Source organism: Dreissena polymorpha, chromosome 11 (genome assembly GCF_020536995.1).
Source record: "Dreissena polymorpha isolate Duluth1 chromosome 11, UMN_Dpol_1.0, whole genome shotgun sequence".
Taxonomy (NCBI): domain Eukaryota; kingdom Metazoa; phylum Mollusca; class Bivalvia; order Myida; family Dreissenidae; genus Dreissena; species Dreissena polymorpha.
The window spans coordinates 82,882,411-82,901,018 of NC_068365.1; the positions used below are offsets into that span (position 1 = coordinate 82,882,411).

The following is an 18,608-nucleotide window of genomic DNA, read 5'->3' on the forward strand; positions in this document are numbered from 1 at the left end:
CAACAACACGAATCATGTAATAAAATATTTTAACGTATTTAAATAAATGAAGATATTTGTCCAAAATGAATTAACAGGAACCAGTCTATATATATATTAGCATGTTTATTCATAATAACATAGTGTTGACTAACTATAAATAAAAAATATTGTGCAATTTCATTGCTACACAATCCAAGTATTTAACGAGTATCGGCAAATGTAAACTCGGCTATTACGTGTTAATACTAAACGACATCATGAAAACAAGCAAACAACACAAGGGTAAAACATACTTGCTTAAAATAAATAATATATAGATTTATTTATCATAAAATGCTAGATTGTTATCACTCCTGATCACCAGTAAAGAGAGTGCACGCAAAGACAGTTCAATGTGCATAATATGAAGTTCTTGTTTTTCATATGTATGCTCAACTTTATGATATTGTCATTCGATGGAAACGAAACGGTAATTCATTCAATGGAAAATAAAATTACTACAATGTTTATAAATTATAACGTATTCCGCTTTTAGGGCTTCGTTTTATAATTGATTAAAGGCCCCTCTTACACTTTCGCTCGCTGATGAACAATATACACCACTTATAATATTAATCAAATTATTGTATGTCTTATTATCTTTGAAATATAATTTATCAAAATCTTACAATCACAAAAAATAGGAAACAATATTTATTGTTTTGTTTTGTTGGATTTCCGACCACGTTTACTCTGATGTTAATAACTTATTCGTATTTTTATACAGAGGAAATTATATTTATGAAAGTACATTTATTGGTACTAAATATTATATTTTTGCACTATTATTTAAGTGTAATAATGTTTATTTCGGATTTTTGTTTCGTTTTATTAACTAAACAAAAGACATGTATACATGTATAACGTTACTGTAACCAATGTTTTTGCCAACCAGTCAGTGCGCATGAGCGGAAAATCCCGAATGTAAACAATAACATTCAACTGGTCTTAGATGCTGCATGACAGCGCAGTACCCGCATTGAATTGTACATACTGCCTGTGTTCTTACGCATCGGTTAACAGATACGGGAGGTCGTGGTATTTATCAAATGGACAAATGTAATATTTTCACGCACTCATGGTTTTATTACAGTATGTATTTAAGTGTTGTATTATGTCATTAAAATGTACTATTTTAATATACTTTCTTAAGTTTAATTATGCGTAAACGGGGTAGACTCATATATCGATAAATAGTATTAATAGTATTAGAAAGTGGGCAGTTTATTAACGTGCTGAATTGGAAAGACCTTTCTCCACATAGATGTGTGACGTGTGGCATTTCACTTTTTTATGTCTTGAGATTTATCAGCGGTTGTATGAAACACCGTACACAGGTTTCTGAACCGTTACAAAGTAAGTAACTGATGGTGTATTGGATATACACCCTTAGTACTTTCACACCATATTCGAGCTTCGCTCTCGTATGGTATGAAGTTACTGCGGGTGTATATCCCATACGCTATCAGTTACTAATAGTGTAACTAATAATATATACATGTATATTATTGATTTTACACTGTAAAACATACATGTCTTATTCTTCAATAATACCGGTAGTAAGTTAACAATTGATGTATTGTGTTAACTAAGCTCATCTTAATCATAAGCCATTCATAGTGAGAGAAAAGTGAGACCGAACTAAATGTGGATATTTGCATATACAGCTACCGTCGAGAAGTGCCTTATACAAAAATACATACAGCAATACAATTGATTTTAAAATATATCATTGAAAAAATGTTAACTTTATAGACAAACGGCTGGTTGATAAAAGCGTAAATTGCATAATAATGTACATTCAAATGAATAAAAGTATTAGAATACGGCAATTTAACGTTCATAATTTAACATTCATTAAATCATTAGGTATTTCATATCAATAATTAAGGTCGCGTTTTTAACACATATCTCGCATTAATAGTAAAAAAAGTATGTGAGTCCATAAGAACAAAGAGCTGAATATGTGTTTTAAATTTAACCTTCGACAAATACTGTTTCCTGTTTCTTCTTACCAAATAACATTCACTAGGAACTACTTCTGCCTTGAGCTTGATCGAACGTTAGAAAAAGATAATTGAGCCTTGTTTTTGGAAAACCGGGCTTATGCATGTGCGTAAAGTGTCGTCCAAGATTAGTCTATGCAGTCCGTTAAATACAATTACTTTCAAGTTAATTTTTTAAACAACGCAGTGTGCTCGTCTATTACAAAAACAAGTATGAAACATTTTTCGCGGATCTCGTGCGCATGAGATACCAAATTGACCAATCAGATAAATGATGAGTTCATAGCAACATTCTAAAAATACAAGCTCTCACAACATGAAATTTTGTCATGAAATTAAACATTTTAATCCTATTAAAAGTAGCCAATCGGGGATGACAATGTCCGATTTTATGGTATATATCGTCTAAAGGAAAACTTGTATACGCCAATGTTTATTTAGCGGAAATTGCCGTTCAGAAAAGGGCTCAAATAATAAATATATGAGTCTAAAATACATTATATACGAACAATCCGATAGTTGACAGTGCTTATATGAATTTCAGACTACTGAGCTTCTAACCGTTACAAAGATTACTGATTTAGAATTTCATAGGCTGTTAGTTAATGCTTTGTCGATTTTTTATTATGATATGAAGCGGCAATAATGTTTCTTGTTCAAATATTAGTTGAAACTTTTATTAAATTTTTATTTTTATTTTTAACTCTCTCGAGATTGTATCATTGGGACATTTAAGCTCAATAAAGGGTCGCTTTGCTTTATTTACATCAAACAACATTAACAGAGTCAATTCCAGCCTTTGCTCTGTATTTGATCCGTTTAGCTTTGTAAACAGTAGGGCATTCTACTATTCAGAGGCGGTTTAATGTTACCAACAGACTTTACAACTCATGGCAAATGTACAATATTATCGCAATATCTTCGAAACAAAAAGCTTCTTTATAAGCATAGCAATAAACAGGCGTACTTCCGGTTCCGAATATATAGGACTCTACGTCGTATGCATCAATCGTACAGTTTTTGACAATGTAATGATATTTACGGTTTTTAAACAGTAAGAGGTATGGGCGGGAAATAGCGTAACATGTGTTTTACAGGTGTATTACAAAGCGATTACCATAATTGGTCACTCGTCATGCTTGACGTAGTGGATCGAATCGTCACGCTTGAATGCCTCGCTATAGCGATTTATTAAAGAGACTTAATACGTGTTTTAGCGGCTTATTGCAATCGCTCCGTATGAGCATTTTAAACAAAATGAAAAAAACGTCAGCACTCATATACTGCAAGCAAAACAACAAATGCAGAAGCAAATCTACTTGACAGTACGGTATTTGAAAATGAAGAAACTTTTGCTAAAAACACTCCCCTTAATAGTAACAAACAGAAAAACAGACAAACTGGAAATAAATAACAAACTGTCCAAAGTTCTAAGAAAAGAAGTTTGTTCCTTCATTAGAGAAATTGTTCAGGAAATTGTGGAGCAAATAAAGGAGAAACTTCTTGGAACTGTTCTACGCAGACTCGAAATCCTAGAAGGAAGCGTTTTTGAACAAAAACGTGACCTTGAAAATTTTCAAAATGACGTCTAAGAAAAGAACAAACAAATCGAGGAACTTAAAAGCAACAATAGTGCCAAACTGTCCCAAGATACGCCCGTCTTAAGGCATTGGACAACTTAATAACTTTACCATGATCCATATTTGAACTTGACCTACATATCATCTAAACACAACCTCTGACCAAAGTTGGTGAAGATCTGATGAAAACCACTTCAATTAGATAGCGGACACCATGTGAAATGCTTGAAATGCACTAACTGACCTCGTGACCTAGTTTTTAACCTGGCATGATCCATATTTGAACTTGACCTACATGTAGATATTGCCTAGACACAATTTATGACCAAATTTGGTGAAGATCGGATGAAAACTACTTCAATTAGAGGGCGGACACCATGCTAAATGCTTGAAATGGTTTAAGTGACCCTGTGACCTAGTTTTTGACCCGGCATTACCCATATTCGAACTTGACCTAAATATTGTCTAGATACAACTTCTGACCAATTTGGCGATTATCGGATGAAAACTACTTCTATTAGAGAGCGGACACCATGCTAAATGCTTGAAATGCACCAAGTGACCCCGTGACCTTGTTTTAACCCGGCATAAGCCATATTCGAACTTGACCTAGATATTGTCCAGATACAACTTCTGACCAAGTTTAATGAAGATCGGATGAAAACTACATCAATTAGAGAGCGGACACCATGCTAAATGCTTGAAATGCACGAAGTGACCCTGTGACCTAGTTTTTGACCCGGCATGACCCATATTCAAAAACTTGACCTAGATATTGTCTAGATACCACTTCTGACCAACCGCCCGCCCGCCCAAAGCCACTCGCCCACCTACCCGCCCACCCGCCCGTCCACCCGCCCACCCGCCCGCCCGCCTGCCGCCAAAGTGAAACTATAATACGTCCCGTTTTTTTTAAACTTGCGTATAAAAACGAAATGTCACAAGTTTAAAAAAGCACTGCCGCCATTCATAATGAATTCAAAAACAATACGGAACAGTTCAGTAGACGGAACAACATCAGAATGACTGGCGTTCTAGACGATCAAGAGCGGCAATCGTCAAGCACCGTAACACAAAAAATAGTATCGCTCGTAAACAAACACCTAGGTATACAGATAAAACCCAGTGAAAGAGACATCACCCACCGAGTGGGATAATTCAAACAAACCGAAAACAGGCCTATTATTATCAAATCTGTGAGGCGACACACGAAAATCGACATCTTAAGCAATTCAGAGGCATCGGCATCTTTGTCAACGAGGACCTTACAAATCTTAACGATGAAGTGCTGGCATCAGTGCGACTTAAAGATAGTGTTTACGATGAAAAATGCTTATTCTTTGAGGGCAAAATCTACGCGCTTTTCAAAGGAAACCGACACGCCACACAGATAGCTTACGCGGATTACAAAAACTGGTTAACAAAGCCTTGGCCACGAAAGTCGTACTCTGAATCTCTCTACACTTCCTCCCAGGGGAACTCCAGACGAACAACAAGAAGCAATAATTGACAGTTTAAACCGATTCGAATTATACATTGATGTCTAATGAATGTATAACTACACTGAATTTATTAAAAATTACTCTTTTGCATTCTTTTTCTCAAACAGGTGTTACGTTCATATTGAACGAATATCAAGTATATATAGAGAGAGATGGAATATTCATCTTTTTGTATCCATAATTTTTGTTTTCTTTTTGTGTTGTTTTTATGTATCGACACCTTATGTCTAAAAATAGAAAGCAACTGGACTTTAAAAAATAGAAACCAGCTGGACAAGCACACACAAATTATCATTAATATCACCTTCAACCTTTTAAACTGATTAACATATGTACTTTACATGTAAAAGGGCTAAACAATAAAGAAAAACGATTGAAATCTTCAAATCGTTCGACGAAAAAAAAGTATATGCCTGTTACAAGAGAGTCACTTGACACATACTTTAGCACAAACCTTTAAAGATGAATGGTACGGATACATCTTTCTCAGTAGACAACATACTAATAAACAAGGCATTGCCTTTCTGTTAAAAAATAATATAGGGATCACAGTCGATAACTTTAACGAAATAATAATTGGCAGACAAGCAAGCATAGATATCAAAATACACGAAACACAATTAACATTAATCAACGTTTACGGTCCTAACACAGATGATCCCACATTCTACGAAACATTACAATCCTTAATAATTAATAACCAAGATAAAAACATTAAAGTCGGGGGTGATGTCAATACTGTTCTTAACCCATTATTAGATAAAAAGAAGGGAAACCTTTATACTCATCCTAAAATTAGAAACATTTTAAATAACATAATTGAAAACTACAATATGATTGAAATCTGACGTACAGTATATCCAAACGAAAGCAAATTCACCGGGCACTCAAACACAAAATCAACAATATTTTGTAGATTAGACTATTTTTTAATATCTGAGCCTCTTTGCAACATTATTGAAAAATGTAGCATAACAACAGGATTTATGACTGACCACTCTCTAGTCGAACTTAAACTGCACAAAATACAACCTGAAAGAGGCCCAGGATACTATAAAATTAACAACAGCGTCTTATTAGATACACAATATCAAACGCTAATAAAACAAGAAATATTCAATACAGTCCAAACTAATAAAGATGCGAACCCAAACACCTTATGGGATGTAATTAACTCATTTATGCCTAGTGGACTCTCCTATCTTTCTAAATTGGATCAGTATTTTTCCAAAATAAGGGATATCTAGTATATTTATTTCTATATTTAGTATATTTATTACCGAAATTCCTTTTAGCAAACAGCGCAGACCCTGATGAGACGCTGTATCCTGCGGCGTCTCATCTGAGTATACGCTGTTTGTCAAGGACTTTTTTCTAGACGCTAGGCATACATGTGTTAGAGGAAACATACGTAACACAACAATTAGATACACATCATTTAAACAAAAAGAAACACACAAACTTGAAACTAAAACAATCAAAATCATTGAAACACTTGAAAAACAATTACATGAAACAAACACAAACGACACCAAAGCCATTTAAGATTAAATACCATCAAAAAAATAAGTATAAGAAGGAATTTATCATACACGTCTTAATGAAATAATACTACGATCACGTGAACAAAATGTTAAACTAAATGAAAAAAATACAAAATACTTCGCAAACATCGAAAAACGGAGAAGTAAACGACAAAATGTACACAAATTGGTAGTCAATGGCGAAGATATAACAAACAGAACTCAAATACTAGAAAAACAACGTTCATTTTTCGAAACCCTCTATAAACGAAAACATGTTGAAAATAACACCCTTTTTAAAAATAAACATCATGCTTTAAATCAAGAGGAAAAACTAATGTGCGATGGATTACTTAATGAATATGAATGTGGATTAGCCCTTAAAGAAATGCAAAATAACAAAAGTCCAGGATCTGATGGCATCACAATCGAATTTTATAATATATTCTGGAATAATATATAAAAATACATCTAATTAATTCACTTAAGTATTCATTAAACAACGAAAACTTAACTATGCTACAAACACAAGGTATAATATCACGCGTTCCAAAACCTGAAAAAAACTTTCCAAATTGGCGCCCTATTAGTAACTAAATGTATATCAAACAGAATAAAAAAATATTACCATCAATCATTTCAAGATCATAATCTGGTTTAATTAAAGGGCGTTACATTGGTAAAAACGTACGTCTGATACAAGAATGCATACATTATTTCAACCAACCAAACAATTCGGGCCTCATTTCTTTGCAGACAAGGCTTTCGATTCACTAGAACATTCGTTTATGTTCTCTTGCTTAGAAAATATGATATTCGGTGAAAGTGTAATTAAATGGGTAAAACTATTTTACACCAATATTTACAGTATAATTATTAACAATGGATTTTTTCAAACAGTTTTAACATCGAACGAGGGGTAAGAAAAGGATGTCCACTTTAATTCTCGCTATTATATTATTATATGCATCGAGTATCTATCACACAATATCCAACCAAATAAATATATAAAGGGAATATCGCTAGAATCCGACGAAGAAATTAAACAGTCCCTATTTGCTGGCGATGCAACTTATTTTGTAAATGACAGTAGTGCCTCATTCGATAATCTTATAGAATCGCTAACCCTTTTTGGAATGGCATCTGGTCTTACACTAAACAATAATAAATGCAATGTGCTACGAGTAGGTAAATTTAAACAAAATAATATTCATCTTAAAAAATAAATGAAATTCAACTGGACATTAGATGAAGCAACAACGTTAGGAATAACCTTTACAAACAATGAAAATGAAACAATTCTAAAAAAACCAATGCCTAAATTACAAAATTAAAAAAAGTTTAAAATCATTGCACCATCGTAAACTTACACTAATCGGAAAAAACACGATGGTGAAAACGTTTGCACTCCCTAAATTAATATATACACTAACAGTTCTCCCAAACCCACCGAATGACATAATTGAAGATATAAAATCAGAAATATGTAATTTCATATGGGACGATACATCAGATAAAATTAAGCGAACTGAATTAATTCAATAAGTAAAATATGGACGTATCAGACTTACGGATATAGATTCATTCCTGTATGCAATTAAATGCAGTTGGGTTAAAAGATATTTAGATAACACCAATACGAGTAAATGGAAATTATGCTACCAGAAAATCCTTAAAACATATGGTGACGCCTTACTCTTTGAATGTAATATCGACAACAATATCTTAGACGAAATTTAAACCAAAAACATATTTCTATCGAATGTTCTATCGGTATGGTGTAAAGTTACTCATAATTTAGAAACCAAAATAAACAGTAAAATCATTCTATGGGACAATAAAGACATCACTACCAATAATAAAACGTTTTTCTATACAAATTGGTTCGAACGGAATACAACATATGTAGAGCAATTATACGACTACAGAATAAACGACTTCTATTCTTTTGATAACTTATGCTTCATATTCGGAATACATACAAGTAATTTCCTGATGTACTACACATTGATCAAAAGTATACCCATACATATTAAAACTGTTATCAATACAAATAACACACCATATACTCAAACAACTTTCGTAGAAAACGTTATTGCAAAACAAAACAAAACAATCAAAATATTTTAAACACTTCAAATGAAACATCCTTCCGAAATATCTAAAGCACAAACTAAATGTCAAAACCTACTTGGGGCAAAAATACTTTAATTGGAAATGCCATATAAATCAATTACTGATAGCATACTGAGAAATTTTTAATATAAATACATCCAGAGAATTATAGCTACAAATAAATATCTTTTTAAGAGCAACATATCCAACACAAATCTATGTGATATGTGTAGTGAACGTATTGAAACAATATAACACATTTTCTGGGAGTGTAAACATATTCAACAACTTTGGAATCAATTGAAAACCTTTCTAGAGAAACAATAATTAAATATTAAACTATATTTCGTAGGCATCAGTTTGGGGGTAAATACCTTCAGAATACAATATGTTAATAACGTTGTGCATTACATAATCATATTAATGAAATGTTTTATATTCAGCATGAAATACAGAAAACAAGTAAGAACAATGAACTATTTTATCAACTATTTAAAACTGAAGATTCAAATTGAAACAGATATTCCCTAAACAAGGATAAACTTCATATATTTGAACAAAAAATGGAAAAACATTAAACTTTCATGAACAAGTCCAGAATGCTTTCTACCCACTTTATGCAACTGTTGTATGTTTTATTTTATTTTTTATTTTTTAATAAACACCTATCACAAACAACTAAAGAAAACAAATACATATTAACTTTTTTTAAATCAAAAGGTAACTACAAGATCAAAAAGTATATATGAGCAATTGTGTGTAACATGTTTGAACATTATTGCTGCTACATAGTATCACTTTGTTGTTTGATCATAAACATGTATACATTATATGCCTTATAGTGAATAAACAATATATAAATAAACAGGCTGCAGGACCTGACGTTTCAATATTCGAGAGAACTTGAAGACAACAATTCTTATTTAAATTTGTTCTTAGTGTAGCAAATTTAATTTATCCACACATTATTTGTTTAACGAATTTGTTTTAACTCTCACCACAATATACGTTTTTAATGTTAAAAAACGAAGAAAACTATCACAACAAAAACATATTGTAAAATAATGACATACATTATTGATCGCAAATAGTAAAAATTAAGTGTCTTTATTGCACTTATGTCACTTACTTTCAGTCAAGTTCGAAATTATTCAATACAGACTTATCAGAGGGACATTAATCCCACGTATGTGTTCACACTAAATTTAACCACGACTATCAAACATAAGCTGTATTAATATATATAGGTATTCAGTTATACATTTGGCTACATTGAGAGTAAAATACCGCTAGGTCATGCAAATGTTTCAAGGTTTCATTTAAAGTAAAACTGTTAGTTCTGTGTTTGTTTGAAACATAATTCAGAACGCAATAACCACTAATTTTGCTAAACAATATTCCGCAAACCAGATCTATGACAGCCAACAGCTGTCGATGTCCATCTAACCGAATAATGGCATGCTGTGTGCTTCCAATGCATGCCATATTAACGTATTGAATAATATGAATGTGCATATTGGACTAACCTTACAACCGGGTTCAACCTCAAAGGCCATCGACATTTCCAAGGCGGAAAACCATCTTTAATCATTGTTATTTAAAGTGTGTTTCGCCTTGTTATGCATACACAAATAGTCACTTTATGAATAAGATACTAGTACAATTTCTCTCCTGCTTATAAGTTCTAAAAAGTCTTATCTAAAAAACACATGATATTAAATAAATTTACAAAGACACAATTCATAATTACGTCCATATAACATAAACAGATTATAATAGCAAGTCAAGTTGAATACAAACATGTCTGAAATCAACATCATTTAAACCTCGTGCCAAAGTCAGTCATTAATGATCATGCAACGAATGACGTTGCGTGATTCACCCATAATTTGTTCTAGGTGTGTTAAATTGTTGACCATTTTGAATACTGTGTAGCTTGACTGTGTCTGCACTATTGTACAGTATATCTATAAAATTTAAGTTTTAAATACAACACTTAGCACTTAGGATTGATACTTCAATAAGACAAATTCACGCTTTTTTCTGCCAGCATGCGCAACTCAAATTATATTGAAAGAGTGCATTGAATTCGAGTTATTCTTCGTTCATACATCATCATTTAAGATTGTTTAACTGAATTTCTGCGCTTTCTAAAAGTTTGATTATAAACAATATATTTACTACACATAAGTGCTTAGCACAACTTTATCAATATGTGTTTACACAATCAATGAGAGTGAAATTATAATAAACATAAATTGAAAATATTTTAAATAAAACGACTTTATATGAAATCGATAAATTAACATGCAATACATACATATAACATGCTTTGGAACTACGTTTACGAATAATAGTCTGACAATCACAGTTTAAAGGTTTATTTCGAGTGCCTAAAACTAAAACGATATTTTTCTAATGCCGATCGAACGTTACATATATTAACGATACACCAGTCATATAAATTGTATGCATTTAAATACGGGCACTAATAAGCAATTATATCCAGAAGCATGTAGCCTATAGAGGGAATAATATGTTATTTTAGTAAAGATATTAATAGGCATACATGCATTATCGTATAAATCGTTGATATGCCCCTTTGAAACTAAGAATACTTTATAAGCTGACTTGTATACAAGGTATTCGTTGTGAGTTTAATATAGTTATATCATCACATCATGGGGAATCCCCTTTCGTTGTTTTTTTCGAAATTAATTTCGAAATGATTACGTCATTGAGCGACCAGACTTTATTGCTTTATAAGAGCAAATTGTCTGTTTTTTTCATTGCAGGTCAAACAGTGACATGGTTTCGTTAAGTGGCGTACGGCTATTGATTTCCACATAATCCGAGTTTGTTGATGTAAAACGTTAATCATATACGCAAACCTGCCAATATTCGAAAATTCATAATAATAACGACAAAATAGCAAATACAATATAAAGAAGTGAAACATTATGAAAAAAGCAAATACAATCACTTCTTGAAATCTGGCGACAAAACAATCTGTGTATTACATGTCTCTGATTCGTTCCTTCGGCTCCATTAATTTCTTACACTTTAATGCAGTACTACATTACAATTCTGTGGAAGATGTCATTCAGATCATTAACAGCACATCCGTCTATGAGCATCCGTTGTGCCACCTCCATCATTATCTCGTCCTGACGTATATTTATCTCCTGCACGATAGCATCGTGCTCATCGCTACACTGTCCGGTTCTGATGAATCCCTCCAGCTCCAGCATCTCAAGCTCCATCCTTATTTTGCTGAACCACAACATCCGCTCTGGGGACGCGATGACGGCCTGTCGTATCCTCTGTAATCTTAGTATAACTCTCGGACCTTCGTCCATCATGTCCGTTATATCTGCTACCCATTTACTTTGCTGCTTATCCTGCAAACCACTTGCTGCCATTAAATTTCTTTCCGGAATCATGTAGTATGACAGTTGTTGTGTGGCAATAGCAGTCTTAAGGTCTCTCAGTCCGTCATGTAGCCAGTATAAAAAACTGCGTTTATAAAAGTTATGCTGTGGGTTATTCTCAGCTTGCCAAAGTACTATATTTTTAATCACGTAAGATGTAACTTCTTTCTTACAAGGCTTAAGAACATCTTTGAGAATCATTTTAAGCATAACATAAACTTGCGTTTGTGTGCTATTAAGATTGTTTACAAGTTCTGTCTTACCAGTGTAAAAGCACATCCTCCATTCCATGTGCTTATAATCACTTCCCTTAAACCCGACTGGGGTTAGGTAGGCTCCTAATGATACGACTTTCTGAACTATAACTGGTGACGGCCAATGACGTGTTCTGGCAGCCCATCTTTAGAGGATGATGGGGCAGTGACAGGGTAGTGCGGGTACTCTGTCTATATGACATACACCCTGAATTGTCCCCGGTATCGACGGCCCCGCTCTCTCATGATCCACTACAAATGAGCGTCTTAATATTGCCGAAAATTCGTCTAGGAATAAACTACTACTAAGTAGACCGGCTCCATATCCATTATCACACAGGGAATTATGAATGTCTTTAAAACGTGTATGCGCTCGTCTCTCTTGTAACAGTCTGCAGTGTCCTGGATATACGCGTGTATCCATTCTAAACACGTCTATGTCGTCAGGTATGGTGAGAAGGCTGATACCAGCTTCCACACAGAGGACACCCTTCACCACGCTCAACTCGTCCCAGTCGGTTTCCAAATTGCAGGTCAGTCCCTCTGCCTTGCTTCCTGCTATAAGTAGAATTTTATGACTTGGTCGTGTATTAAACAGCCTAACAAACTCCCTGAATTTCTCAACCCGCCATCTTCTCATCTCCTCGCCGTATCCCAGCCGGGTCATTATAGTACATATTTCCATGGACATATTTTCCACATGATTTTTAAAATACAAAATAAACAATATAAATGTTAGTTCACGATGAGTATTTTATTATATTTCCACTATAAACTATTAAATGCACGTTCCATACATTGGTTAAAATGTAGTTTCAGATAATAATTATGTTTCAGTTATTCATACAACGTTTTCTAATTTTTAAATAACATAAGAAATAGAACGAGTTAAAATAAATGCATACATCATTTGTGTCTGCATTTCATGTTGCGTATTTTATTAAGTTTCATAAGTAGTGTTGTAGTATTTATTGTAGTATGGATATTTGAAATACATTAATTACATTTTGTATACGTTAACATTATTTTATATATAATCATTGACTAAATTAATTATCATGGGTCGAATTTTTTCAATTATGTTTAGCTTTTTCGCCGAATCATATTGTTTCCTTAATTATAACAAGTGAATAGTACGTTATTTTCTCATTATCATCATGTAAAATTACATTTTTATTTCATTCAGTAATGTCATTGAATCTCGTACATTTATATACTTTTTGTTACAGATGGGTGGAGTATAAACATAAACGTAGTTCAGAGCAACAGACTGGTAAGATCGAATTAAACTCGAGCTATAAAACCCTGATTTGTAAAGCGTCAAGCACCGTGCGTTAGAAACGTAATTCCGAATGATGCCGAACACTTAGTCTTACCAGATTAATCTTGTTAAATAGGTTATACGTGACACATATTAAACAAAAATGTACATGCATTCATATTGTAGTGACGTTAAATACAGTTCCGTGCGTTCCTACTACTAACGCCAATATGACCATACGATTTACACGAAATTCAGTAATAACTTATTTGAAAGTTGTGCTCAGTTATAAAAACAGTTTTAGTATAGTTTATTAAATTTCTAAATCATACCTACTGTGTTATGTTCCTGAAACAGGATTAAGGAAACCATAACATGTATAAAATTCCGTAATGAATCCACACCTGAACCCTTACGGTCGTGCTTGCACATAAATCCAGTGAGAAAATTATTTAATAACTTCAATGTGGTATACAGCATGTGGTTTGTTGTTTTCTATCAAGGTTAGAGTTTCGTTTGAGAACTGCAAAACTGTAATCAAGTAAACACAAATTCCCTGCGTACCTAATCGCATGTGATTACTGTACATAGCGCTGTGTCTGGCATCGCTTTCAATTCATCCCTTATCCATGAGAGACGACTGTGCAGGCTGCTGTGGCTGGGAACGCTTTCAGTCCCGGACTTACCTGAGAGTGTCGACTGTACAGGTTGCTGTGTATGGGAACGCTTTCAGTCTTACTTAATGACATACCTGAGAGTGACCGCTGTACAGACTGCTTTGTCTTGGAATACGTCTCTATTTATCAAAATCAACATATATTTGCTGCGTATGCATTTTTTTCAGACCGCTCTACAAATTATACATGCGTCAAACACGTATTTTAAAATGCCGTATGATAAGCAAAATGGCACGCGTTTATTCGGTACATTGATTTTAAGGGAGACTTGAAGAAAAGAGGAACCGAACAGATATCAATAAGTTAAATGACCAACATATGTTTACATACTTTAATGAAATAGGCATACATGCTGTCTAAGACGTTTTTATATCGGGTTGTGGTCAGGATAGGTTTGCTATAAGATGCACACAGTGAGTTTCCGCATTAATTTTCTTATTAAATGCATGCAAAGTGATTTGCGCTGATAAAACAGCTCGCGTTGCACTTTATATTTGAGAAATATTGTTCCCATATAACACTATAAACTTAACTAGATTATTCCAGGGTCACATCAAGTAAAAATTGTCAATTAGCTATCAGTGCCTTTTTAGTATTAAGGTCACAATATACTAATTCCGAACCTTTTGTTATTTAATGTTACATATCCAACTGTCGTCAAAAATAAAGTAAACATTTTGAACGTAGGAATCCCCATATTATAACATGTTGTTGACGAGCATTCTATTAAGCTTAATGCATTTAAAACATAAGAAGATAGATCATGAGAAGGAGAAGAAAGAATTTCATACGTTTCCAAGTTCGCTGTTTGTTCATGTTTTTACCAGAATTTTTAAGCTGATGTGTAACTCGCATTCGCGCACGTTTCCCTCTGTAGTTTCCAGTCTTAAAACATAACATTGATTTCTTAGTGAACATCAATACTTCCGCTTTACACAAGTCTACATTAAATAGCATACGAGTGGAGCTAATTGAACACATGTCGTCCAGTTTATCAATGTGTGTATACTTGCACATCTCAATTATTTAGTATAACGTTACTTACATTCTCTGAGTTACCCGTACCTAACGGCTTCACATGCCTCTGTGTCCAGGAACGCTTTCAGTCACTTACTAACTACTACTAAGTATTTTGCGTCTATTTAGAGAGTCGTGTCTGGGAACGCGTTTAGTCCTTGACTTACCCGAATCTGACGGCTGGACAGGCTGTTGTGCCTAGGAGCGCGTTAAGTCCTTGACATTCCCGTACGCGACGGATATATTGGCTGCTGTGTCTACGAGCGCTTTAAGTCCCTGACTAACCGAGAAGGCTGCAGAGGCTGCATTGTCTATCAGCGCTTTCATTCCTTTACTTACCGGTACGTGACGGTTGAACCAGCTAATGTGTGTAAGAGCGATTTTAGTTCGATACTTACCTAAGCATGAAGGTTGCACAGGCTACTGTTTCTAGGAGCGGATTCAGTCAATTACTTACCCGTATGTGAAGGCTGCACACGTTGCTGTGTCTGGGAGATCTTTCGATCCCTGACTTACACATATTTGAAGGTTGCACAGGCTGCGGTGTCTTGGAGTGCTTTCAGTCCCTGACTTACCCGTTTGTGAATGTTTCACAGGCCGTTAAAACTGCTTTCAGTCCCTGACTTATCCGTAGGTTAAGGCTGCCACACGATACTGAGTCGAGGAGTGTTTTAAGTCCCTGATGTTCCCGAACGTGAAGATTGCACATGCCGCTAGAAGCGCTTTCAGTCCATGACTTACCCGTATGTGAAGGTTGCAGAGGCTACTTTGTCTAGGAGTGCTTTCATCCCTGACTTACCCGTACGTGAAGGTTGCACAAACTACTGTGTCTAGGAGCACTTCAAGTCCATTACTTATCTGTAGGTGAGGATTGAACAGGCTGCTAGGAGAGCTTTCAGTCCCTGACTTACCCGTATGTGAAGGCTGCACAGACTTTTGTGTCTAGGAGCACTTTAAGTCCATTGCTTATCCGTAGGTGAGGGTTGAACAGGCTGCTAGGAGCGCTTTCAGTCCCTGACTTACCCGTACGTGAAGGCTGCACAGACTACTGTGTCTAGGAGCTCTTTCAGTCCCTGACTTACCCGTTTGTGAAGGCTGCACAGACTACTGTGTCTAGGAGCACTTTCAGTCTCTGACTTACCCGTACGTGAAGGTTGCACATACTACTGTGTCTGGGAGCGCTTCAGTCTCTGACTTACCCGTACGTGAAGGCTGCACAGACTACTGTGTCTAGGAGCGCTTTCAGTCCCTGACTTACCCGTATGTGAAGGTTGCACAGGCTACTGTGTCTAGGAGCGCTTTCAGTTTCTGACATATCTGTAGGTGAAGGCTGCACAGACTACTGTGTCTAAGAGCGCTTTCAGTCCCTGACTTACCCGTATGTGAAGGTTGCACAGGCTACTGTGTCTAGGAGCGCTTTCAGTCTCTGACATACCCGTACGTGAAGGCTGCACAGACAACTGTGTCTAGGAGCGCTTTCAGTCCCTGACTTACCCGTACGTGCAGGTTGCACAGGCTGCTAGGAGTGCTTTTAGTCCTCGACTTATCCGTACGTGAAGGTTGCACAGGCGAATGTGTATAGGAGTGCGTTCAGTACCTGACTTATGCGTTCTTGAAGGTTGCACAGGCTGCTAGGAGTGCTCTCAGTCCCTGGCGTACCCGTATGTGAAGGTTGTTCGGGCTTCTAAGAGCGCTTTCAGTCCCTGGCTTAGCCATACTTGAAGGTTGCACAGGCTACTGTGTCTAGGAGTGCTTTCAGTTCATGAATTACCCGTACGTGAAGGTTGCACTGGCTGATAGAGCGCTTTCAGTCCCTGGCTTAGCCATACGTGAAGGTTGCACAGGCTTCTGTGTCTAGGAGTGCTTTCAGTTCATGAATTACCCGTACGTGAAGGTTGCACTGGCTGATAGAGCGCTTCAGTCACTGATTTACCCGTACGGGAAGGTTACACAGGCTACTGTAGTTATGAGTGCTTTCAGTCCCTGACCTTCCCATACTTGAAGGTTGCACCGTCTACTAGGAGCGCTTTCAGTCCCTAACTTACCCGTATGTGAAGGTTGCACCGGCTACTGTGTCTAGGAGTGCTTGGAGTCCCTGACTTACCTGTATGTGAAGGTTGCACAGGCGGCCAAGAGCGCTTATAGTTCTTGACTTATCCGAACGTGAAGGTTGCACAGGCTACTGTGTATAAGAGTGCGTTCAGTTCCTGACTTACCCGTATGTGAAGGCTGCATAGACTACTGTGTCTAGGAGCGCTTTCAATCCATGACTTACCTGTATGTGAAGGCTGCACAGACTACTGTGTCTAGGAGCGCTTTCAGTCCATGACTTACCCGTATGTGAAGGCTGCACAGACTACTGTGTCTAGGAGCACTTTCAGTCCCTGACTTACCCGTATGTGAAGGCTGAACATACTACTGTGTCTAGGAGCGCTTTCAGTCCCTGACTTACACGTATGTGAAGGTTGCACAGGCTACTGTGTCTAGGAGCGCTTTCAGTCTCTGACTTACCCGTATAAGAAGGCTGCACAGACTACTGTGTCTAGGAGCGCTTTCAGTCCCTGATTTACTCGTATGTGAAGGTTCGACAGGCTACTGTGTCTAGGAGCGCTTTCAGTCCCTGACTTACCCTTATGTGAAGGCTGCACAGACTACTGTGTCTAGGAGCGCTTTTAGTCCATGACTTACCCGTATGTGAAGGTTGCACAGGCTACTGTGTCTAGGAGTGCTTTCAGTTCATGAATTACCCGTACGTGAAGGTTGCACAGGCTACTGTGTCTAGGAGCGCTTTCAGTCTCTGACATACCCGTACGTGAAGGCTGCACAGACAACTGTGTCTAGGAGCGCTTTCAGTCCCTGACTTACCCGTACGTGCAGGTTGCACAGACTGCTAGGAGTGCTTTTAGTCCTCGACTTATCCGTACGTGAAGGTTGCACAGGCTACTGTGTATAGGAGTGCGTTCAGTACCTGACTTATGCGTACGTTAAGGTTGCACAGGCTGCTAGGAGTGCTCTCAGTCCCTGACGTACCCGTATGTGAATGTTGTTCGGGCTTCTTAGGGCGCTTTCAGTCCCTGGCTTAGCCATACGTGAAGGTTGCACAGGCTACTGTGTCTAGGAGTGCTTTCAGTTCATGAATTACCCGTACGTGAAGGTTGCACTGGCTGATAGAGCGCTTTCAGTCCCTGGCTTAGCCATACGTGAAGGTTGCACAGGCTACT

General features: G+C 36.2%; 2 protein-coding genes across 6 annotated transcripts in view; one reads left to right on the plus strand and one right to left on the minus strand.

Moving 5' to 3' along the window:
- The window catches only part of LOC127851894 (translation initiation factor eIF-2B subunit gamma-like), a 488,689-nt gene that overhangs the window by 363,204 nt on the left and 106,877 nt on the right, over positions 1–18,608 (plus strand). The window lies entirely within an intron of this gene.
- Positions 1–18,608, minus strand: part of LOC127851898 (uncharacterized) — a 71,361-nt gene that overhangs the window by 1,621 nt on the left and 51,132 nt on the right. For 3 of the 5 annotated variants that reach the window (XR_008036016.1, XM_052385855.1, XM_052385854.1), the window contains one exon: positions 11,647–12,990. The exons of the other annotated variants lie outside the window; for them this stretch is intronic. Coding sequence is in view for 2 of the 3 variants with exons in the window: in XM_052385855.1 (XP_052241815.1) it covers positions 12,876–12,990 (115 nt within the window). In the remaining variant the exon portion in view is untranslated. Of the gene's footprint in view, positions 1–11,646; positions 12,991–18,608 lie in introns of those variants that run through there. 5 annotated transcript variants of the gene reach the window in all.